Here is a 24,970-nt window from a genome sequence, read left to right on the forward strand (position 1 = left end):
TGTACGGTGGAGTGATCACGAGGCGGATGCATATGCCGAGAAGAGAGAGATTTATTAAGGGTAAGTCCATAATCAGACTTGTAGTCACAGTCCAGGGTCAATTTACCAACATGGAGGGATCCAGGAAACATGAGACAAGCAGAAAGTAAAACACGATAACCAGGACAATAACTAAAGTGGCTAAATAGAAATGTACAACATGGAACACAGCTAGAACAATAACACAGGCAACAAAAACTTGACAGGGCTCACTATATTCAACTAAGGACACGGAGGCATTGATTATCAAAGATTAGCAAACTAACAGGGAAAAACACAGGGTTTAAATATACAGACTGATGAGCGCCAACAAGTAACTAATAAAAACAGTGAAAACCAAAACAAGGACCAGAACAGAAACAGAGAAGATGAATCTAAGGAATGGAACTAACACAAAACAAAGGGTCGAGACAGGGTAACCAAGGAGACAAGATGGGCGAGGGCCAATCATATATATATAGAAGTAATACAGAAAGGGTAAATGGGTAAGCAAGAATGTGTGCAGGGGGGATAAAGAAAATGCATGTATTTTGTTTTACATATTCTGTAATCCTTAGAAATTTCTAAGGAATTTTCTAAGGAAAATTTCATATATTATTTCAGCAAAAAAGTCACCAAAAAAGATAAATGGTTTCATAATTTGATGAATTTACCTTGACCTTGTGAGTAATTTGTACCAGTAAGTTTTGATTACATGTTACATTACTAATATCTACTAATAATAAGGAAGGTGACATGTTTTATCATGGTTCCGGATACTACAAGCACCTTGTTTTACCATATGGCCTAGCTAGCTATGGCATCTTCCATCTTTCATGCGTTCATAAACAAGGTCTAATGGGAGTTACTGGGTAAACCCGTTGTCACTTACATTGACATTTTGTTCTATTCCACATTCCTGGACCAACGCATCCTCAATGTACACAGGGACCTCTGCACTCCCATGGAAAACTGTCTGTACTGTCAGCTTGAGAAGTGAGTCGGCTTCCCAGGCTACCTCATTACTGAGATATGCGTACACACGCAGACTAGCAAGGTGGAGGCGGTAACTCAGAGGCCCAGGCGGCAGACATGCCATGACATGGAGTACTTTCTGGGCTTCTCCAACTTTTATAGGCATTTCATCAGGACCTTTAGCTCTAAGTCCATCTGCAGTGAAAAAAAATCCAGTTGAAATGGACCCCAGCAGCAGAGGATGCTTTTAGAGTCTATGAAGAGGCTTTTACCACTGCCCTTATCCTGCAGCACACCAATCCCTCCAGACCATTTGTTGTATAGGTAGATGCCTCAAACATTGAGTGGGAATGGTATTGTCCCAGCGCTCTGCAATCTGTGCCAAGCATAAACCAATGACCTATTTCTCAAATAAGCTGTCCCCTGCCAAGAGGAATTATATGGGAGACTGGGAGCTCTTGGCCATCAAGCTGGTTTTTGTAGAATTGGGGCATTAGATAGAGCATGCACAGCATCCATTTTTGGTAGTAACTGAGTATAAGAACCTGAAGTACCTACTCTAGGCAGGCCAGATGGTCAACATTTTCATGATTCAGCTTCACTTTCACCTATTGATCAGGGTCATAGAATTTCAGGGTTGCCACCCTTCTTGTGCCAGTTTGTTGCAGAGGTGTTTCATGTATATGCAATGGCTCTGCATGTCTCTCTAGAGTATCCGTAGTTGATGGAGGAAGTGATGTCATGGTAAATATGTGTTGATAGAAATACTGCCTGCAGTAAAATAAAATCTGTTTATAATTGGTCCACTTATAAATAAGTTGTTTATAAGTTGTCCATCTGATTTTATCAAACATAACATGGTGTCAGAATTAATATAACAGAAAATAAAGAGACAGGAGGATGGCACAGTTACATCCACAATCAGATTTGAGCCTGCAAGACAATCTTTCTGAAAATTGGAAAAGCTGGATTCAGCATGTTGAATTTTCCACTGTTAGCAGAATAACAGAAGTTTGTGACTGTGCAATGTGTCACTGCAATTCCAGGAAAGGGAGAGAAGAGCAAAATTGCAGTGCTAAGGCAAAAGTTTAAAAAATATTGGGATCCTAAAAAAAACATCATACACGTGCCATATGTTCTTTACACAGACATGTGCAAAGGACAGTGAGTTTTGAGAATTTCATGATTCCTTAGTACATGAAAGAACTGTGTGGCATGAAGAATGACCAATGAGAGATGGGTTAGTGAGGGAGACAGACCTCACAGTGCAAAAAGTGATATTTGTCGAGCATGTGAGAAGTGTAAGTGCACAATTTCCTGACTCAAGTGAAAGAAGTATGACAAAACAAGAAGGAAAATGCGCAAACTATAGTAGATGTGGCTACAACTATAAAGTGAAGAATTATCCAATGGTCATGCCACAAGAAGTCATGGCATGATGTCTAGTGTTCATGCCACAAGAAAAATCATTTCGCAAAAATGTGCAAGTCACAGAGCTACAAGATGCACAGAGTTTAGCAGAGTGAAAGTTGACATTTACTGACAAAATTGGAATAGATCAAGAGAAATGCATTAGAGCTGTTAACACTTCAGATGAGAAACATGATGAAATTCTCAGAAAATCTGAGAGGAATGTGACATTCAAGCTTGACAGTGTTGCAGGGTACAACATAATGTCTGACAACATTCATCTTATGGGATATGTGAAAACAAAGGACAAAAATACAAGATTGAATATGAACTCATACAGCAAGACACTGTATACTGATACTGATATCAGTATTAGCTAGGTCTGGTGAAGAGCCTGTATGATATTGGGAAAGATAAGGACATTCAAAAGAACTTTGCTGATTAATTTTCTGGATTAGGGTGGACAGCACCACATACAGATTGATAGCACAATGAAGCCTGTTGTACATCCTCCATAGAAGATTCCAGTTGCTCTCAGGGACAGAGTCATTGATGATGCATTATACTGAGTAGATCTAATCAGAGTCATCACAACAAAGACAGAGCTGAATTAATGGGTCCACAGCATGATCACTGTAATCATACCAAAAAAGATTCACATTTGCATGGACCTAAAAGATTTAAACCAAACACTAAATAAGGAACACTATCCACTGCTGACTGTGCTAGAAAGTGTAACCTCTATACCAAATGTTTTTTTCAGCATTAGAAACCAACCAGAATTGGCTAATCAATCTTGATGAGACCTGTAAGGTCTGTAAGGATGCCCAAGGAGAAGGGGTGCAGTGCCAAAAATAAGATAGCCTTCCTGGACTTTCAGAGAGGAGATTAGTTATTCAGGTGACTGCTGTTCAAAGCTAAATAGGTTACTGTCCCAAAACAACTCAGGCAAAAAATTCTAAGCAAAATACATGAGTCATACCTGGGAATGGTCACGTATAAAGCTGGAGCAAGAGACGTTCTCTACAGGCCAGGAATGACTATTCAAATTGAAGAAATTGTATCTTGATGTGCCAAATGCAAAAAGCACCAACACAACAATCCAATAGATCCACTATTCTCATACACACTAGTAGGACAATCATGGGAGAAGGTTATGTGTTTCATTACAGTGGATGAGAGTTTCTGCTCTGTACAGACCACTTCTCAAAGTACCCAGAAATCAGAAAGCTGATTTTCAGAAAGCAACTGGTCGAGGGGTCAACAATGCTGGGCATGGCAATGCAGACTTTGTCATACATGACAATGGCCCATAGAATGCGAGTGAGGTAATTAAGGCCTTTGCAGAAAACCAGGAGCTTAAACATGTGGCATCCAGCCCAAACAATCTACAATCAAAAGGACAAGTGGAGAGAACAGTGCAGACAATTAAGAGCCTGTTGAACAGGTCATAGCGCAGCAATGTTGATCCTTACATTGCACTTTTAGAGTATCGCAACACTACAACACATGACATCTGAAATCAAAACTTCCTGTTTCTACATCATTGCTTACCTCTGAGTAGACACTGCAGGCATGCAACAAGCTGAAAGAAAAACAATGCTATTTCAGCTGGTGACCACCAGAGAATCAACACTCTTGCCCTGTCTGTTCATCTTTAGCATGGACATGGTGACCACTGGAGCCCAAATGCCACGTTGGTGGTCAGTTCTCTATGTTGACCTCTTACTGGCTAATGAGGGGCACTAGCACCTTGAACAAGTGAAACATGGGAATGCCTGGGTGCAAGAAAATGAAATGTAACAGAACATCAAGAAGACGGAGTAGATGGAATGTGGGCTGCAGATGGATGGTAGTATCCATATTACCAGGAAATACCTCAAATCCAACTAGTTCCAATAACTTGGTCTGCACAGATGGTGACACCCTCCTGCATGCCTGTGCACGAGTCAGCGCTGCGTGGCTGAGGTAGAGCCATATCGGCTCTGAGATTCCAGTCCTTCTCAAGATAAAGATCTACAAGATCATCACTGGCTCATGTGGCTCTGTACAGAGCAGAATACTGGCCAGCATTTGCAAAACATGAACAGGCGCTAATGGTCCTGAAACCGGAACCTTCATCAGTAGGGGGTGCGGGTTCTGTGGAAAACATCCTGTCTGGTACCTGATTACTGCAGTAGAAAACCGAACAGTCCTCAAACTCCAAGCATCAAAATAAACAAGGAAATTCAGATTTAACAATAAGAACTTTAAAGAACATTGTGCTGTTCTGGTTGTTCAGTCTGACTGGTACGTGGGTGTTTCATGTAATTGGACATGTATGTTTCTAAGTTTACATTAGAAACAATTTAGTCTGAACCAGAATCCAAATGTTTTAGCTTTACAAAGAGAAGTTTTCTACAAGCAAAAAAGCTCTCACATGACTTTAAAACACATACACAAGAATAAGTAAAAGAAAGCAACATCCAGTAAGACATGACAGATCATTGTAGTTAATATAATTTTTTTTATTTCATGAAGAAAGAAAAAAAAGAAAACTAAAACTGTCCTTTAAAAATGTGTATTATTACACATATATACCCATCGCCTTTTTATCCCCTTATGCTTTGTCTTCCTCACAGATGGGAAAGTGCTCATGGGTTTTCATTACACATGATGCAGTAAACTTACCACTTACTTCAGAACAGCCCTATTCCAACTGGAACAAGGAATAGGCATTAACTATTTTGTAATACTGAAGGGGACCCTTATTCTTTTGCATCACCATAACGATGAAATATCTTTTGCCATGTGGGTATCTATTCACCAGTATTGGGACATAAACATCAGTTTATATATATATATATATATATATATATATATATATATATATATATATATATATATATATATATATATATATATATATATATATATATATATATATATGAAATTCTAAATGCTAATTAATGAAAAAATAAAAAGGCATCATTAAATGTCTTTTATTGGTCTAAATGTTGATTGTTGGCTGAATCGACTGAAATTAAACTGAAATACTTAAGATACATTTAACTTCAATCCTGTTACTGATTATTATCAGGAATTGCTGAGTTCTTTTGTTAATGACAGCTGGAAGACTGCACACACCTCATCTTGCAGTCTAACTGGGCCTCAGCAATGCTGATAAGCCACCATCCATATTTTAACAAGCGATGAAGCACAGCCCTCACAAACATCTACTGCAAAAGTGGTACTTTACAAGCCTGTGAGCAATAGTGGGCACAAAGTGACACCTTTATCTTGAATTTAAATTTTTCAAACACTGCCCCAACTTTAGCCCGACCATATCATTTTAACAGATCACCTATACAATATGTAATATAAATGTGTTGATGTCCATCCATACATCAATGACTCTTTATTGTAAATGTTTTACAACAGTATAAAACCTTTGACATTACATGAAAAAAAAAATATCTGTAATTCTTATAAATTTGAAAGGAACTTCAAAGGGTAATTCCAGGTTATTTATCAACTGCAGCTCCAAATGTCTATTATGACAGACCAAAATTTTGGAACGTATTAGAAACACGTTGTATGACAATATCTTAGTAAGGTTGTTTGTATTAAGTTTTATCAATTTTTTTCTGGGCCACACAGTAAACGTCTGACCTGCTCACACTATGTCAGTTACAGATCCACAAATCAGGAAATGTCCCATCTCTAAAACAACAAATTATGCTGAAATTGATGTTAATTTAAATTTATTTTTGACAGAAAATGTAAAAAAATGTTTCACATTTATTTTAAACATTTTTTTATTTGTCCTATAAGTGTGTTTCATGGTTCCACTGTGTTGTAAGTAGATTGAGATGGATCTGTCATAACTGTCAGTTCAGCTGCAATGATATATCTTGTGTAACCTTTCAGACAAGTACATAGCTTTCATTCCGGCAAATAGCTACGTCATATACCAACATTTAAAGCAGTGCGATGGACATGGCATGTATACCTGTATGATTATCAGCACAAAATAAATCTCTTTGGCGGATTTACTCTTTCCCTTAGTGATTTACGTTTTTTGACTTTTGCAAGCATTCCTGCTCCCAAACATAAAGTCTTGTTGCACATTACATATACTGAGTCTTACTCTTCAAAGCATTTAGGACATACAAAAATGATTCACATTTTATCATCACAATCATTGAATTTACCAATGATCAGTGTTTCACCCAATTCTGCATGTTATACATGGAGGGGGAGAGAGGAATAACAGAAATTTCATATACTGTATATTAAAACAGACATAAAAAATGTAGGTATGACTGCTGTTACTGTGTGTACATGTGTATGCATGAGAGAGACAGAAAGGGAATGAGAGGAGATTAGGTTAGTTGGTTTTGGATCATGTGTATTAAGTACATATTAATGTACATCTTCCCTTCTCAGGGTTGTTACTTTAGATAAACATGATTTTACTGATTTTTATGTGAAGAAAACAAAGGCCAAAATGGTTTGGAAGCTAAAAGAGGAAGGCTGAAACAAACAGACAGAGAGAAACAAACAAACAGACAAACCAAAACCAAACAAACAAAAACTAAAAACATGAAACTACAATCAGATCTATAGTTTCTGATAAAGAAGAGGTTAGTAGTTGAATAATCAAATAATGAATTAATGAAATATACTGATGTTATTGTTGTATAGAACACTGATTTGCTTTTCCACAGTTTGAACAGTCCCTGATAATCTGACTCAGAGATGCAGACTTGAAGAACTCCCAGGGAAGCTGGAGAGCTATACCAGCGCTAAATGGCTAACTAACTATGCTACATTTCTAAGACTTTATGTTATGGATGTCATCTGTCAAGCAATTTTACCAAGTACAAAATTGAAACATTATGAATACATGCTTATCCCATTAATTCTAGGCTTTTCAGCTCTGTTAGTTGCACAAGATAATAAACAAACAAACAAACAAACAAAAAAAAACAACCAACCAAACAAACAAACAAACAAAAAAAGCCATTTGTGTGTTTTGAGTTCACATCACATGTACACAGACTGGTGGTGAACTGAAGCAAAGGAGGTTTATCCATCTCTATGCTCTTCACGGGTATGGCCAAACCCTGTTTTGTAGAAATGCCACACTGTTGAGTGACTCCTGCCCTTAAGCCCTGCCTCCTGGTCTTTTGTCAGTCATCCTCCAGTTCACTCACTGGATCTAAGTCGCAAGAGCATAATGTCCATGAATTAGTAAACACAGTCATCACGGACCTGTCTCATAAAGCATGTTTAGTTTAGACAGGGTGCCTGAACAAGTTTTGGGCTCACAAAACCTAAAAAGTACAGGCTTAAATGCTCAAGATGTTAATCCCTGCACATGTGCACATAAAAGTCTGAAGTCTTTCGCCAAAACCTGAGAGCCAATACAGTAAAACATGTCGAGTTCATCGGTTTACTTTTTTGCTCAAACCATATATTGAACTCAATTTATGTCTAAACAGAAATTATATTCATATTATTTGTATAATTAATCTTTAGCTGCAACCCCGGCAGTTTAAAGATTAAATTAGAAAGATACCATCCAGCAATAAATAACAAATTAAGAATTGATGACTGGGTGTCGGGCACACCGGAGGTGGGGCGCTGGGTTACCTTCGGCAGAATTTTTAGCAATCTCTAAAGTGCTTGTCTCACAGTTTTTAATCCTGACGTGTACAGAATTTTAAAGGATGGCCTCTACATTTCCACAGAGCACATGGAGACAGCAGGGAAGCTAACAGCTAAGAGCTGTTAAGAATCCTTTGTTTCTTTATGCTGAACTTAACCTGGTCCTGATACAGGTGAAGTGTGCAGCACAAGCTGCCTTTATGATGTAGCCAGATAATAAGTCCAGTACAGTGAAACACAAAGTCCAGGGTTCGGTCAAACTAAGCCAGAATTTGACTGGCTAAGCAATAAATCCTGCTTCATGAGATATTCTTGTGTAGGAGGATCGCTAGTTACACAAGTAATGTATATTGTAGTTCACAATGAATCCACTAGGTGGAAACATTGTATTAGTAATGTAGGAAAAGAACTGCAACGTTAGAAAACTTACTATAATGAACGTTGCTGATTACAAGTATTGTAGCTTAGGCTTCTTTTGAAAATGAACTCAATATAAAATGTTCAAGATGACTAGCTATCAGTAGCATCAAGTTGTGTTTTTTTAGTCCATGTTAATACGCATAAGAGAATAAGTGTCTCGTAACTGAGGGAAATTAATCACTGGTCATTTGTTGATAATGTATCAAATATTTCTATTTGGTATGTATGCACTATGTACTGACAAGCCAGGATATTACAGCAACCATGTAAAAGGTACATATTTATTTTTAATAACTTCAGTGAAACTAGTGCACCAAGACAGGATTCTGTCCCTGAGGGTGGGGTAAAAAAATTCAGTGGCTATTTGAGGTTCAGATCAAATCTACTCCTGCTCCTTGTACAGCAGCTTACGCACCATTCTAGAAACTGGGAATCGTTCTACACAGTGTACCATATGAGCAGGATTCTAACAGAGTAGAGCATTCTGGACAGTGAGAGATTTTACCTATGGGACTAAAGGTTTTTATAAACTGATACAGATGCAGTTCTACCTAATATAAAATTATGTGCCTGAATGTGTGTGCAGTTGTGCTCTTCTTTGTATAGGAAAATACACACAATAGTTTCCTGTAGGCTAACCTGCATTGGTGTGGTATTAAAGTGGCTCTGGATAGACCTGTCGAGGGTCATAGGTCATCTCTGGTATGTAGCGCTCATGTATCTCTGGTTCAAGAGGGAGACCATCCATGGGTATGTCAGGGTAGCCATATGGAGGGTATGCACCCTCTAAATCTACAGAGGAAGAGAGGGGGACACAGATAGAGAGGAAAATAGTAAAACAGGCTGTGCTGAATACCACCCTGTTGCTGTATGGTACTGTATGGTACATTAGTAAAGCTCAGGTATATTAAAAGAGAGTGGACTGATGCGTAATGGCCTGTCGACATGTGAAACTCACCTGGAGGGGCAAGACACAGTCCTTTCATATGTAAATTATGATACTGGCAAAGCAAAAAAAAAAAATTTCATATACATTTCCAAATACTTCACATCTTTTCTTTCAAGGGGAACTGTTTGATGTGCATTTCTTTTTAAAGTGAATGCATATCTAACAGGAACCCATACTGCTAACTGCAATTTTGAATTCAATTAAATGTGAAGACCGTTCAGCTCAGAGGGCTTTGGTGTGTGAGGAGTGATTAAGGAAGAAGTGCTGAGGATGAAAAGACTATCACACTGGTGTCACAAGTCTGGCACAGAGAATGTGGGAGGAGAGAGATGTGAGCTTGACTAATTCCAACATTTTATTATGAGAATGATTTTATTATAATAGGTGGAGTAGAAATATACGGGAAAAATTTGAGCAAAAGGAGAACTACTGTTTAATGCAACCTGTGGAAAAATGGAAAAGGGCAGACTTAGAGATAGAAGGAGAGAGAGAGAGCAGTGACAGAGAAGCTAACAGTGATAGATGGCTGTTAATGGAAATGGAAATGCCATGGAAATATGACCCAAGGGGATTTCACATTAAGACTTTTTCAAATCGACTGATTCATACTCACACTTGCTCTCACATTCATACACACACATGCACACACTCACGCACACATACATTTCTCTGCCCCTGAGGGCACAGTGCAGACACATAGGAGCTGTGTCAAGTGGACTCTGGCCAAGTCTATTAAGCATCCGGCAGCACTCTGTCCCCTACTCTCTGATACACAGGAGAGAGCAGAGCACTCAGAATAGAGCCCTCATCTTCACACGTTGAAAATATGTCTCCAAATACAGACAGAGAAAATGTGTGTGTGTGTGTGTGCGTGTGTGAGAGAGAGAGAGCGCAATGCTTTGTGAATCAGTTTAACAAAAGCACTGGCTGAGGGCACACACGTGTTTTGTGTGAGTCCGTGCATGTGTGTGTGAGTGACTGTGTGTGTAGGAGCACCGTGTCTATGCCTGCAGGAAATAATGTATCTGAATGAGAGGCAGGAATGGTGGGTGAAGGGCAGAAATGTCTACCCGCATTACCGTCAGTACAGGACAGGGTACACATACAGTGGGTCTCCTAAACAACAGCACAATAAAAGATGCTTTTGCCATGTGCAGTGTGTGCATGTGTGTGGGTGTTGGCGTGTGCACTGCAGTGATACCGGGCATTTTCTTTGTGAGCACCTCGTGTACACACAAAGCAGTGTTAATCTGGGAAGGCAGACTGAACGCCATGGCATTAAGCAGCTCAGACTTGTAATCAACATGGATTTCATCTCTTTCTCCACCACAGACACCCCCCAACTCTGCAGGTAAACACAAGCACCGGTGCTTCTGTCTACAGCTGCAGCATTCTATGTGTTCCTGCATTGCCTACAGTGCGGAGTAACACCATGGGAGGATGTACAGCATCCTGTCCTTCCCAGAGTCTGTCTGCCAGCAAAAAGCCTTTGCCTTTATGATGTGTACTGCTCCCCACAAATGAGCGGTGCAAGTACAGTGTGTTGGGGATGTTTGGGGTTGCTGTTTTCATTTCTTTAAGTTGCTCTGCAAAAATAAAGTCTGCCAAATGGTGTAGTACATGCACATTCTGTGGCATGCCGCTCTGCACTTACCATCCCGCGTGTAACCAGGGTCGAGTGGAATTGCATTGTGCGCCTGGAGGAGAGAGAAAGAAGACATGAATATCAGAAAGACACACACACACACACACACACACACACACACACACACACACACACACACACACAGAGACAGAAACACACACACACACACACACATAGAGAGACAGAAAAACACACACACATATAAAGAGAGACAGAAAAGCACACACACACACACACACACAGAGACAGAAAAACACACACACACACACACACACACATTCACAGACATACACTCTCAAGTGCACTGCTAAATACTCTCCATGTGAAGTATCATTCTGCAGATAAAATAATCCAGTTTTCATTAGAATGACAGAGAGAATTCTTAGACACGCTCCCTTCTTAAGAATCTTTTTTCTTTTTTCAGAGAATATGAATTGAAACGTTGCGGAAACACTAGGTAAGTCTGACTTCCTTTCACAGTTGAGTGGTTTTTCACAAATGTAAACCTTTAATTCCAAAGACTGATAGCCTAATACAGAAGTAATTCAGCGATGAAATGGCAAATAAATTAATGTATGGTCTTCAAAAGGCAATTCAAAGGCAAAAGAAAATGGCAGTATCAAAGGAGAACCACGTTCTTCGTTCCACATTGGTCGAGCACTCATCATAATTCTCGTTCCACATTGGTCGAGCACTCATCATAATTCTCGTTCCACATTGGTCGAACACTCATCATAATTCTCGTTCCACATTGGTCGAGCACTCATCATAATTCTCGTTCCACATTGGTCGAGCACTCATCATAATTCTCGTTCCACATTGGTCGAGCACTCATCATAATTCTCGTTCCACATTGGTCGAGCAGTGATAATAATTCTCATGTGAAGATCCCACACATCGTCTTTAATCAAGTTGAAGCTTCTTCTTTCATATTGAGTTTTTTGCAAATGGAAAATTTTTCCCCCAATACAAAGTTGCTTCTGCTCGTAACAACCTCCACATTACATTTTTAAAGCATTGACTTGCATGTTTTCACCTTACCTCACCTTACCATGTGACTAAGTTAATTATCAAAGAACACTGACCCTAGATCAGCACTGCTTATCCAATTAATCTGAGTCGTATGGATCCATGGACTTCATCAATGCATTTAAAAATAACATGTTTTAAAAAAAAATTTCTTCTTGTACCTGTTGCATTAACTGATACTTCAGGAATAACTTTTAGTCTATAATTAGGCAAAGTAACAACAACAACAACAACAAAGAAACACCGAATTATTTTGAATTCCGAACACTGAACTCTTTGCTTATCAGGCAGTAGCCATGAGCAAAATATAACAGTGAATGTACTGGCATTTTATAACATAATTTATATTAAAAGTACTACCAACCTTCAACCAAGCAAAACATATTAGAACTGAATACCCATTTTTTTCTAGAATAATATTAACAAATGCAATGTTAGCTATATTAGCACACTATTGCAACAGCAATCCTGTGCATGCGTCTAGTATTATTATTATTATTATTATTATTATTATTATTATTATTATTATTATTATTATTATTATTATTATTAATAAAAATTATTTAGACTCAATTAGTGCATATTTCTCATATCCAAGGATGCTTTCGTATCAATAGTCAGCTTTTACATCCAATTAACACACACATCGGTGAGAAGCATTTTAACATGTGATGCAGAGCTTGTAAAGGCATGGTTCAGGTTGGTAGATGAACAAAGTTCTGCTCCAGGTCAGCTGAGAGGATCCCTCTGGTGTGTGTAGGTTAGAGGATCCCTCTGGTGTGCGGAGGCGCGAGGATCCCTCTGATGTGTGTAGGTGTGTGTAGGCGAGAGGATCCCTCTGGTGTGTGTAGGCGAGAGGAGAAGCCTGAGCTACATGCGTGCCACTTGGCTCACCATTTCCCATGCGGCTGGGTCGTGTTTGAAGAGTGAGTGGGTGAGCTCCACTGACACACGCTTCCTGTAGTCCGAGCTCTTGTCCTCCGAGATTCGGAAGAGCACGGCAGCGGCGTAGGTGGCTGAGGAGAACAGAGCATGTTAAGCACATGCAGGAATAACAGATGCAACCAGGACACCGAAAATAACCATGCATTACTGCAGCGTTTCTAGCTGATAAACAGACAGGGCATTTTTGCATAGCCTTTGTAGCTTGCCAAGGTTGGCGATAACATTCTCATGGGCACTGTAGAATGCTGCAAATGGGAGTATTGATATCTACAGATCAAAGTGGCATATAAAAAACCCATGCCTGGCATCAAGAACCACTAAATATTGATACCTACACCCATCAATGATGCACTGTATGTGCTGACTCCTGTTTACAGGGACAGTATGTGCCAGCACTTTTATGTGAATCATGAAACACAAACAATTCAGCACTGGGTCTTCCCTGAGGATCTTTACCCCTGGCCATGTCTGACTCAGTAAATCCATTAGTCACCCACTTCGTCCCTTCGTCTCTGGATGTCACTGCTTTCCATCCTGCCTCTTTGACACACTTTTGCAGGCTGATAATGTTTTCTGAACCACCTCTCAGACTCAGGGCCAAGGAGCACATCAAATCACCTGTTTATCTACCCCGGCAGGTTTTAATATCAGTGCCTTACAGAGAGGAGATCCCTATGTGCCCCTATATGCCGTTGTTCACCTTTGGCTGAGTCTACAAGAATATAGTCGGAGAGGTGCTATGGCAGATACATATACTTTAGTTGTGCTGTGATATTGGCACTGTGGTAAATACAAGCAAAGCAGTTTCCTTCAAAGTCCTATGGGAGCTGTAAGAGCCACATGTTCCGGCCACCCAATCCTATTGTGCCCCGTCCTGCTCATGAGTGTGACACGTGACCTGTCACCTGACCCATCACTTAATGCAGCTCACCCCCTAGTGGTTTAAGGTGATATTTTCACAGCTCTACAAAGAAAACTACACACATAACACTGGCTCCTACTGGCATTCAACAATGCCCTTGTCAGTGGTTGTATGATAATGGCAGTCACCAACGCCCTTGTTTGTGATGCCGTGATAATGGCACTCACCGATGCCCTCGTTGGGTGAGTGGAGGAGCTCCATGAGAGGAGCGGCAGCTCCCTCAGCGTCAATCATCTCTGCAGAGTGCTTATCCAGGGCCAGCTCACACAGCACGCCGGCAGACACTCGCTTCACATTCTCCACATATGAGTACAAGAGCTGGGACAGGGAAAGAAGAGAAGAAGAGATAGAGGGAGAGAAGACAGGAAGGGAGGGAGTGAAAGAAAAAAGGATGAAGAGAAAGAGAGATAAAGAGGTATTAAGAACATGAAAAATGACTATTATTATTATGATGATTAACTTTGCCTGTTTGTTGTACAGTTTATATCCATATTATTTGGCAATAATTTAATTTGTGAAATTTATACCAGAAGAGCACTTCTGAATTAAAACTGATTTGACTATTAATGTATCATTTTCAAGAGCAGGAAGAATATGCTTGCACAGAAAAATAACTAAACTAGCTCAGTGCCAAACACACACACACACACACACACACACACACACACACACACACACACACACACACACGTGCACGCACACACACAAACACACACACTCACTCCCAAGGCCTTGAGTGTCATACCTGAACAAACAGAGGAATTGTCTGCATACTGGCGATCTCGCCCCTATTGATCGGATCTCTGGCGAGGATGTGGAGCGCTCCAGTGCACCCTTCCACTATCTCCTCCATACGCACACCATCCTGGGGGGGGGGGGGGGGAGAGAGAGAGAGAGAGATGATCTTGACTGGCTTTTGTTTCTCTACCAATTAAGATGCGACTGAAAGTGAGTGTGAGAAGGAACTGAGTTGTTAAAGACCATGTTCTGATTGCAACCACTAACACCAACATCTTGTGCTTTATATTGCTGAATTTCCTTCTCTTTCTCGAGTGCTAATTGTCTTTAGCTTGTGCTTGGCTTCTGGGGTTTCTGACCTACATAAGAAAGTGACTAAAGGGGTCGGCTCTTTGAGGCTAGGACAGAAAACCTTAAGCTGTAGTCTGCTGGGACACACACACAATTTCACCCTTTCAAACTGAACGCAAGACTGATTAAACAGACTTACTAAGCTTCCTATGAGCAGTTCACTTTAGCAAGCCATTTAATCAGCTCAGCCATTTTACACATAGTCAGACAATGGCCAAAATCAATTATCTCTACAAACAGGAGAAAAACACTCACCATAGTTATAGTTATTTGAAAGGTTGGAAAGCAGCAGTTCAGTATTAAATATTGTATCTAAAAAACATCTAACACAAATCTTTCCTAATTCCAGAACATTACTGCCAGCATTACTGACATTAACATACTATGTAGCTCAATATTCACTAGTGTAATTTAAAACTTTAACATAAATTTAAAATGGTCAGGCTATTCATTTGAAGAAAATATTAATAAAATATATATATTAAAAAAAAAAGAATTTACACAATTTTACTCCAAATGTAGTCAACCAGCCAAGAGTATCCGACATTTGCTTATTTAGTTCTGCACTGGAGCTAAGAGTCTAACGGCTAGCAAGTAATGGAAGTCTCACCAGGAATTTTTTCTGAATTCATGTCCAAATCTCCAGACTTGCATAAAACAACACTGTTAAGGCAAGTTTAACTGTGAAGCTAATGTAACCTAGTTTTTAATTAAGCAATTGCTTTTGTTTTTTAAATAAGGGCCATCCATTTTTTAAACTCTGTTAGCTATAGAAAGTATTTAAGTAGATCTATAGAAAGTTATCATCTTAATAACTCACACATTTGCATGATGGATGCCCCCATTAAAGTTATATCTTTTTGGTATGCAGTGAATTTGGGTTTATTTCTGCATAAAACAGTTATCACAGGGCCTTGTGCCATTATGTAAGAATCAGATGTGGTTTGATGAAAAAGTGTGAAGTTTTGGGCTTGCACTTATATACACAAAAAAGACTTCCAGTAAAGATGCAATTCCATTACTTCTTAGCAACAGAATCTCAAAATGAAAGATGCAAACATAAGACCCAAAACTCAACAGCTCCTTCTGAGGTAATAGAAACCAGAGTGAAAAGAATATATTGTTTATGTAAAACTAAGTCAATTTGATTTTCAATTTTCCCCATTTCTTCAACCATATGAAGGAAATAATACCACTGTGTGTTTGTTTGACCTGTGGCATGACAGAAGTCATGGATAGAAGGAGAGAAGGATATTGGCAGTACTGATGCATCAGCAATCAGCAATCATAATTCCTTTATTTTCCCCAGTTCCAAGTCAAACTCACAACGAACTTATTTAGTTACTGAGCTCCAGTTGATGAAAATAGAACTGAACTGTTGACAGCTGCAGCCGTACATGGGAGCAGCACTGCGTTAAATAGCACATAGCTCCACGTAAAGAAAGCTGTTAGTCTCTAAGGGGACTTGGACACCTAGAATTATCTGTTTATATATTCCATGGTAATTTGAAAACACTGGCAGCCTCTGCTAAAATTTCACAGCAATTGTAAGGCACCTATTTACAAGATGAACACACTGCACCAAGTGGCCATAACATATTAAGTTAGGATCATTACTGTGTATGACAAGAAATGTCATGGGGATGACCTGAAAGAGCACAGGCAGTGCATTACACAGAGTATGTGATTGATTCTATAAACTGTATTTGATGTGCAACATAGACTTGATATTATATTCTGACTTGTAATAGACAGAAAATGCTAATGACATTGAAGCACTGTGACAAGAATACAATGGGCCCTGCGTTTTACAGATGAACTATCCTGTAGGGAACTGACAACTGACCTGGTATGTTTGCTGGGCACTAGAGCCAAGTCTCTGTGTGTCTTGATGAGCCTTCAGCAGCAGGTTAACCAATCGTGGAATGGCTCCAGCCTCCCTCAGTGCAGCTTGGTTGGCTGGACAGAGTGCCAAGTTGCGGATCAAGCCGACGGTGGCCTATGGGGAAACAGCAGTAGTGGACTGTAAAAGCAGTCACAATTTTTAATAACCCTGCTTTAGTTGTCTAAGTTTGTTTACTTCACTTTATTCTCACTTTGTAAATTCACCGTCAACTCTCAGAGTCTTAGTAACATGGAAATAGTGCCAAATTAAACTCCATATTTGAAAATGGTATTTTTTCGATAACCAGACGGTATTAACAGGAAACCTTAATATGCTTCAGTGGATGAACAATTTATCTTAGCTCCATTTATTCTGAGTCATGTCGGTTTCTTAGCCAACTGAAGCATACAAACCCTCCATCCTGTGAAAGCATCCCTGGCAGGCTAAATAGAATTTTTAATTAAATTTAGAGTCAACTCTCTGACATTCACAAATTTTCACAGCCACTAATAATAATGCATAATATAAAACGCACACACGATATTTAAAATAATTTAAAAAGTGGGGATTCTCCTTCACAATATTTTAATCAAGGTTTTCAGGTCAAAGACCGCTGCATTTAATGAGGATCATATTTTGAATAGGTTTTAACATTACAGCACATGTGAATCTTCTGATATAGACAAACCATGCCTGACTGTGCCTGTCTGCTGTTTTGCTGAAAGTTTCACGTCCTCTGTTGTCAGTTACAGTATCTGACAGCCCTGTCAACATTAGAAAAGTCTTCCTTGGTTTGCCTACTAATCAGACATCTAGACACAGGGGATGTTCTGCAAAGAATTAATTCCACCTCACAGTGTTCATTACACTCCATTAACCAATGATATTCCGCCCTTCCCATGCCAGCTCATTACAGAACCCGCAGCCGGACACTTGCAGTAAGAGATAAATGTGGACCAGAGAATCACAGGCCCTGCTTCAGAGGCTCTGCTCCAGTACTGTGACGTGAATCTCCGTTTGCGTTCTGTGAAGTGAATCTCCGTGTTCTCCACACCCTCTTCAATTTGTACACTCCAGCATTCCTAATATTGGTTAAACAGAGTTGGAAATGGTTTTTAATTGAGTTGTGTCAATGCCAGACATTCCAAAGCAAATTTTATATAATGTATGATTACCAAATGGTACAAAACCATACCATCAAAATTTAGATGGCATTTTAACACACTGAACTCCTCAGTGTTCTCTTTGTTCCATGTTATATTATGTATTGTATATAATTACTGTTTTACATCATGCTTGTGTACATCACCAGCAATATTTTACACCTATACTCTTTTACATCTATACTCAATACTCTTGTGAAGTGAATGAAAAAACAATATAATTATGTTTAAATATGATATGTGATCATCATAACATAAAGAAATTATTGTAATGTCAACCCTTTATAAAAATCCTACCTAATTCAAAGATACTATTACCAATGTCTTTGTAATAGAGCCCTGAATACAAGCCTCTACATTTACAGTATTTAGCTGACACTTTTATCCAAAGTGACTTACAGTCATGACTGAGTACATCTTGAGTAATTGGTTAAGGGCCTTGTTCAGGGGACCAACAGTGGCAACTGGATAGTGGTGGGACTTGAACCAGCAACCTTCTGATTACGAGTCAAGTACCTTAATCACTGAGACACCGCTGCCCTCTAGTTTTTCTTCTCCTGGTTTGGGATGTACCATAGACAGAGCAAGTCAGCATGAGCACAAGACTAAAAAAGGCAGGTGTTTTCCAGATTGATTTGCTTGTAGAGAACAGATCAGAGCTCATTCTCTCTCTGTCGCTCTCTCTCTCTGACAGACACACACACACACACACACACACACACACACACCCTGAACAGGACATCATGCGTGTCACAGTCCTGCATCTGCTGAGAGAATAGCAGGATCCATCCTGGAACCAGCCAATCACAGAGAGACATACTTTAATACAAGCTTTCTGATCCTGACAGAGCCAAGAAAATACTGGAAATTAGCTTTAATGGAAAGACATCTTGAGAGACTGACATCCAGTCTTACAAAGAAAGGCTAAAGTAATGTTATATTGAAACAGGCCTTCATCACTGAAGTAGCAAAGAAAACATTTGGAACTAATGCATACCTACAAAAATCCTTCATGCACTGCTTCTGACGTTAAAAGACAGAGATAAGATAAGAATTACCAGACAAAGGTGCTTTTGTTTGGAAGAACCACACAAACAAACCTAATAACCTCATATCTTAACTATACAGTCTATAATAGTACAGAAGTCAGTAATTAAATGTTTCTTTACAAGCATAAGAAGTGTTTTCATGATGTGAAGGCTAATTTGTTCCTCAAATTCCACGAATATACCTGGGACCACAAATGTCTGATTCTGAGGTCAAATAAGAACTAAGGTCTGTCAAAATGCGCTGCTTTTTAGCCATTGTATATCACTGCAAAATGCCTCAGCTTGTTAGCCAGTGTATATCACTGCAAAACACCTCAGCTTGTTAGCTGGTGGGTATCACTGCAAAACGCCTCAGCTTGTTAGCTAGTGTATATCAGCATTGCATGCAGTCCAAAGTCATTCTTCTGTATGCCAGTGAGCAGCAGAGGACATAGCTTATCTGTCTGTCTGTCTCTGTCTGTCTCTGTCTCTCTCTCTCTGTGTGTGTGTGTGTGTGTGTGTGTGTGTGTGTGTGTGTGTGTTTTTGCTGGGAGCTCTTCATCTCGTCATACTTAGAACTGATGCAGGTTTTCCCTCTGCTGGACAAAATCTAACCAAAAATCACATATCCATCATAGGCATATCCCAGCCAGCTCCATGAGACAAGCCATGTGCCCCTCTGACTTCAGACCAGAGAAACAAGGATATATTGTTTTAAAACTGCTGCAGTGCATCCTGTCACTACCTTGCATGTTTATAATTGTACACAAAAACATGCGCGTGCACACACACACACACACACACGCGCGCGCTCACCTTGACAACAGGCCAGTAATGCGGCTGGCCCAGGAGCTTTGTGATGGCGGGGATCCCATAGTGTAGGCGCACTGCATTCTGGGCCAACTCTGCATCCGGGTGACGGCTGGTGAGGTGACGCAGGGCACAGACAGCAGGCTCGGCCACGTCCTCCTTCTCCCCGGCTCGCAACACGGCGTGGATCAGGGCCTCCACTCCTCCACTCTGGGCTACGAGAGCTTTATTGCGTGCGTTGTTGCACGTGAGGTTGGACAGGATGCCTGTGGCACACGTGAGCATGTTCACGTCATCTGAGCTTAGCTGGCTCACCAGTACCTGGAGAAGTCCATCCAGACCCTCCTGAGGGGTGGAGGAAAACAGAAAGACAGTGAACGAGTGATGGGAGTGAGGTACAGGGAGGTGTAATAGTAACACCAAAACTAATACACATTTTGTTCCATATGTTTTTATAATCAAATTCCTCTCAAACAGTTATTTTGCCAACTTATAGGTACAAATAAGTGGACAACAAGAAAAATGCGTCTGAGTTAATAAGGTGCAATTCTCAATGATTTCAACATCCTAAACGCAGATATAACCATGAAAATTTGTTATTGGCTCTCGTTTTAACGATAACCCCATGTGGTCCATAAGAGACATTGTATTAGGTCCAGCTATAAGATGAAAATTTTTAATATTTCAAAATACTGAGAAATATTGCATTATATTGTATCAGATCATGATGATCATACCCAGGAAGGTCTATTGCATCACAGTCTGGCGTAAGATTACGCAATCGCTGACGTAAGATTATGCAATAGGGAGATATATAAAGCAAGACACCATAGGACAAACGATTTATTTCTGTTACTTCTTGTGCTAAATGTCATGTTAAATGTTATTTCAGCTGCTTTATAAACACTACTGAAGTGATTCAGATAGTGTCAATCAACAAGTATCAATGCCTCGTAACTGTATCAATATTGCGGACAATTTTTGTTACATTTGTGGGGAAGTGACTTTCGGAAATCAGAAGAAGGACGTTGCTTCAAATGCAAAAGTGAAGAAGGCATATCATCTGTATTTCGAATGCAAGATCGGTGACCAGGGCAAGTCCTGGGCCCCACACACATGTTGTCGTATGTGTGCAACAAATCTGTCACAGTGGATGAATGGAAAAAGAAAGTCGATGCCCTCTGCCATTCCGATGGTTTGGAGGGAGCCCAGCAATCACATAACTGACTGCTACTTCTGCATGGTGCCTCCTGTTTCTTGAGGCATTATAAAGAAGAAGAAGTGGGCAATAGCGTATCCAAATATACCTTCTGCTATCCAACCTGTTCCGCATGGCGAAGGACTTCCTGTTCCCAAACCTCCGACAGAAGTTTCTAATGATCCTTCAGACGATGACGATGGAGACGAAATTACTCTGGAGTTTCCTGGGCCTTTCACGTCGGATAATCGTCAGGAAACTGATCCTGACTTTAGTCAAGGTGCATCATCTGTGCCACACAGAATAACGCAGGAAGAACTGAACGATTTCATTTGTGATCTGGAGCTGTCCAAGAGCAAATCAGAATTACTAGGCTCAAGACTTCAGCAATGGAATCTTCTTCAGGAAAATGTACAAGTGACGAGTGAGTATGAGTGATTGTATTGAAAGCGGCATCTGCAGTTAAAGCCTTTCTTCAGAAGGTAGATAAGCTTGTGTTCTGCTCTGATGTCAACGGCTTGTTGAATGCCCTCGGAATCCAACATGACCCACAAGAATAGTGATTGTTTATAGACTCTTCAAAAATGAGTCTCAAGGCAGTATTGGTGCATTATGGAAATCTATTCCAGTCAGACACATTGTGGATATGAAAGAGACATATGATAACATGAAGCAGCTGCTGGATTGTCTTGAATACAGCAAGTATGGCTGGCATATCTGTTCTGACCTTAAGGTAGTCACTCTGTTGATGGGTCTGCAGCTGGGATATACAAAGTACTGCTGTTTCCTATGTGAACGGGACAGCAGAGCACGTTCTTTGCACTATGTGAAGAAAGACTGGCCCCTGAGGAAGTCTCTGAAGATTGGAGAGAAGAATGTGCAGCATTCAGCACTGGAAGAACCGGAAAAAAAATACTTCTACCACCCCTACACATCAAACTTGGTTTGATGAAGAACTTGGTAAAAGCCATGGATCGGAATGGATCAGCGTTTAAATACCTGTCTGAGAAATTCCCTCAGATCAGTGAAGCAAAAATTAAAGAGAGAATTTTTGTGGGTCCTCAGATCCGTCAAGTCTTCATAGACAAGATGTTCGGCTACCTGTTTAAGGGTGATGAGAAAAAGGCTTGGGATGCATTTCGTCTGGTGTCAACTAACTTCCTCGGGAATGTCAGGGCTGGAATTGGTTAAAGACATGTTGTCAGTGTATCACAAGCTTGGATCGACAATGTCCTTAAAGATCCATTTCCTTCATTCCCATTTGGAATTTTTCCCTGAAAACTGCAGCATGGTAAGCGATGAGCACGGCGAACGCTTTCATCAGGACATTTCAGCATTTGAGAAAAGATACCAGGGGAAGTGGTCCACTTCTACGTTGGCTGATTACTGTTGGATGCTAGTCAGAGATTATCCTGAGCACGTCCACAAACGACAGGCAAAGCAAAGTCACAAACAGACAAGACTTCTGTTACAGTATGTGTTATTTCATAATTTTTCTAATGCATAAAAATACAGTGAATTTCTAAGAAACGGAAGCCAAGTCAGCATTTCTATTGTCAAAATCGTGCTCAGCACCTTCAACTTAATTAAAATTGGCTAATTTTATCTCAGAATCATGCCTTCTGTAAAAATCTGTTGTCCAGTGAAAGCCTTAGGTATCTCCAGTAATAGGCAAGCCCTGTACACTAATGACACACACCGAGACAGAGTAGTGGAGCATAATGGAGATTCGATAGTATGCTTCTTTTTTTTTTTTAACATACTGGCTCTTAATGAACTTCCAACTTCCACATCTGTTCACGGCTGTTCTCTACTCAGAAGGAAACATAATTAAGGTTCCTTATTTGATCATACAGCAATTACACAAAATGAGAACAATAATGTAAAGAAAAATCCTGACACTAAAACAGCAGAGAGCTTGTTGGAATTAAATTGAGCCAGAACCACTGGCTTCTCCAACCAAGTGTAAAGCTCTTAGCAGCCATTACTTTACTATTATTATTCTGAAATATCCATCGCAGATGCAGGTCTAGGCCTGGCTTGCCTATGCATGCATTAATCCTTGACTAAAAAATTGGCCATCTGCCAATTGTCTTCACTTCTGGGAGTCTCAATACTGCTTAGTACAGGAGACTTAAATATACAGAACAAAGTGACACTGAGGGCAAAACTGTGAAAAATAGAGATAAAGAAGGAAACACGTTGACTATTACAGAGAACATAGTGAGAAGCAGATAAGAGAGGAATGGAAGAGCATGGTGACTTACACAGTCATTCGGTTTACAGGATCGTAATGAAATAAACCGCAAAAAATAAAGTGCCAATCAAATATGCATCTGTGACAATGAACAGACACAGCACAGGGTGCTAACGCCTGACCCTGTGATTGTCACCAGAAGCTCATGAAGCTTCCCAACCTGATTTGCTGCTAAGCAAGCTTAATTACATGAACGCGACTGTTTGAAACTAAAGTACAGCAAAGCTTCTCCCTGAAAAGGGACTGAGTCTACCAGTTTTAAAAAACACTGCTTGTTAGAGTACAGCGTGAAAAATCGCCAGGCTGATTGTGCATGCACTGCTGCTAGCACTGTCCCTGAGCTGTGGGCTTTGAAATTTGCTTTGATTTAGGCAAATGCCAGGATTGTATGGTTGTCCCTTTTTTGTACTTGCAGTTTATTTTTAATTGATGGTAATACCTTAACAAGGACAAGGCATGTACCAGTACACAGCCACACATACACGCTAACCAGTTTTACATCCACGATTCACTTCTACATCATCAGCCTCCTCCACTCTCAGCTTTTTTAATTGTGTTTTTATATCAATAAACTAATTAATTATCATGCAACTCTTTATATATGCATGTTTAACACTAGCTGTTCTCTTAAATATGTACTTTGGAAGAGTTCAGCATTATTTTGAAAATTACAAATTATATTTTTTGGATACATTGACAGGGATTGCTGAATAATGACTTATCATTAACCTACTGTATGTGAGCCTGCCCTCTGTACAAACTAGACATCTCAGGTGGAGAGTTTTATAATCCAAAATGGATTATGGATGTTTCATATGGTAAAACAGGCTTTTAATAAGCACAACATTCAGCCATTAGTTTAGCATGGCAATTAAACTAGTTAAAAATACCCTAAAACTACCCTGAAGACTCCACTGCCTGTGTTCCTACATAAGGTTAGAAATGTGCACATGACATAGAGGACATGCATAAATGACATAATACTGGCTGATCTGCATGTAAAATGAGTACTGTGGTTTGGGAGCTGTGGTACACAGTCCTCTTTAGCTGAGTGAGAGTGCGGAAAGAGAAGGATTAGACATTACAGGTGCTATATTCACCCGGAACCTGCTGCTCAGTGCTCAAATACAACATACATGGCCATACAGATCTCATCCTCTGCTTCAGAAGAGAAATGTAGGCCATACCATATATATATACACACACACACACACACACACACACACACACACACACACACACACACACACACACACACACACACACACACACACACACACACAAAACATCTTCCCTGTTCCAATGTAGTGCATCCAAAACAGCAGCTGCTCTCTCTCTCCTGGGCTGTAGAGTACTAGTATGATTTCCAGATGTGTCATATAGATTGGGAAAATTAATGGGTTTATGGACTGGCATTACAACTCAACTCCATGGACAGAGGAAAAGAAAGAATCCTTTTCTGTTTCCTAAGGAACAACTAACTGAAATTATTTACCATGGGACCCTGTGGAACTAATGTTTATCTTTTGACTTTTGACTGTAAAGTTACAAGTTGTCCAGTACCTGTTTGATGGT

The 24,970-nt window shown here is 39.9% G+C and overlaps 1 protein-coding gene across 9 annotated transcripts in view; it reads right to left on the reverse strand.

Annotated features, from left to right (window-relative positions):
- Positions 1 to 4,889: 4,889 nt before the first annotated feature.
- jupb (junction plakoglobin b) overlaps positions 4,890 to 24,970 on the reverse strand; it is a 56,360-nt gene continuing 36,279 nt past the window's right edge. For 7 of the 9 annotated variants that reach the window (XM_027016068.3, XM_081704103.1, XM_027016069.3 and 4 more), the window contains 8 exons: positions 19,947 to 20,285; positions 16,901 to 17,053; positions 14,711 to 14,830; positions 14,133 to 14,283; positions 12,993 to 13,114; positions 11,079 to 11,121; positions 9,115 to 9,267; positions 4,890 to 7,606 (listed from right to left, as the gene is read on the reverse strand). In XM_027016068.3, coding sequence (XP_026871869.2) covers positions 9,131 to 9,267; positions 11,079 to 11,121; positions 12,993 to 13,114; positions 14,133 to 14,283; positions 14,711 to 14,830; positions 16,901 to 17,053; positions 19,947 to 20,285 — 1,065 coding nt within the window. In that variant the 3' untranslated portion in view covers positions 4,890 to 7,606; positions 9,115 to 9,130. Of the gene's footprint in view, positions 7,607 to 9,114; positions 9,268 to 11,078; positions 11,122 to 12,992; positions 13,115 to 14,132; positions 14,284 to 14,710; positions 14,831 to 16,900; positions 18,893 to 19,946; positions 20,286 to 24,970 lie in introns of those variants that run through there. The other 2 variants (XM_081704141.1, XR_014119030.1) reach the window with 2 other exon arrangements.

The sequence above is a fragment of the Electrophorus electricus genome, chromosome 2 (genome assembly GCF_041902795.1).
Source record: "Electrophorus electricus isolate QZ-2024a chromosome 2, ASM4190279v1, whole genome shotgun sequence".
Classification (NCBI taxonomy): Eukaryota; Metazoa; Chordata; class Actinopteri; order Gymnotiformes; family Gymnotidae; genus Electrophorus; species Electrophorus electricus.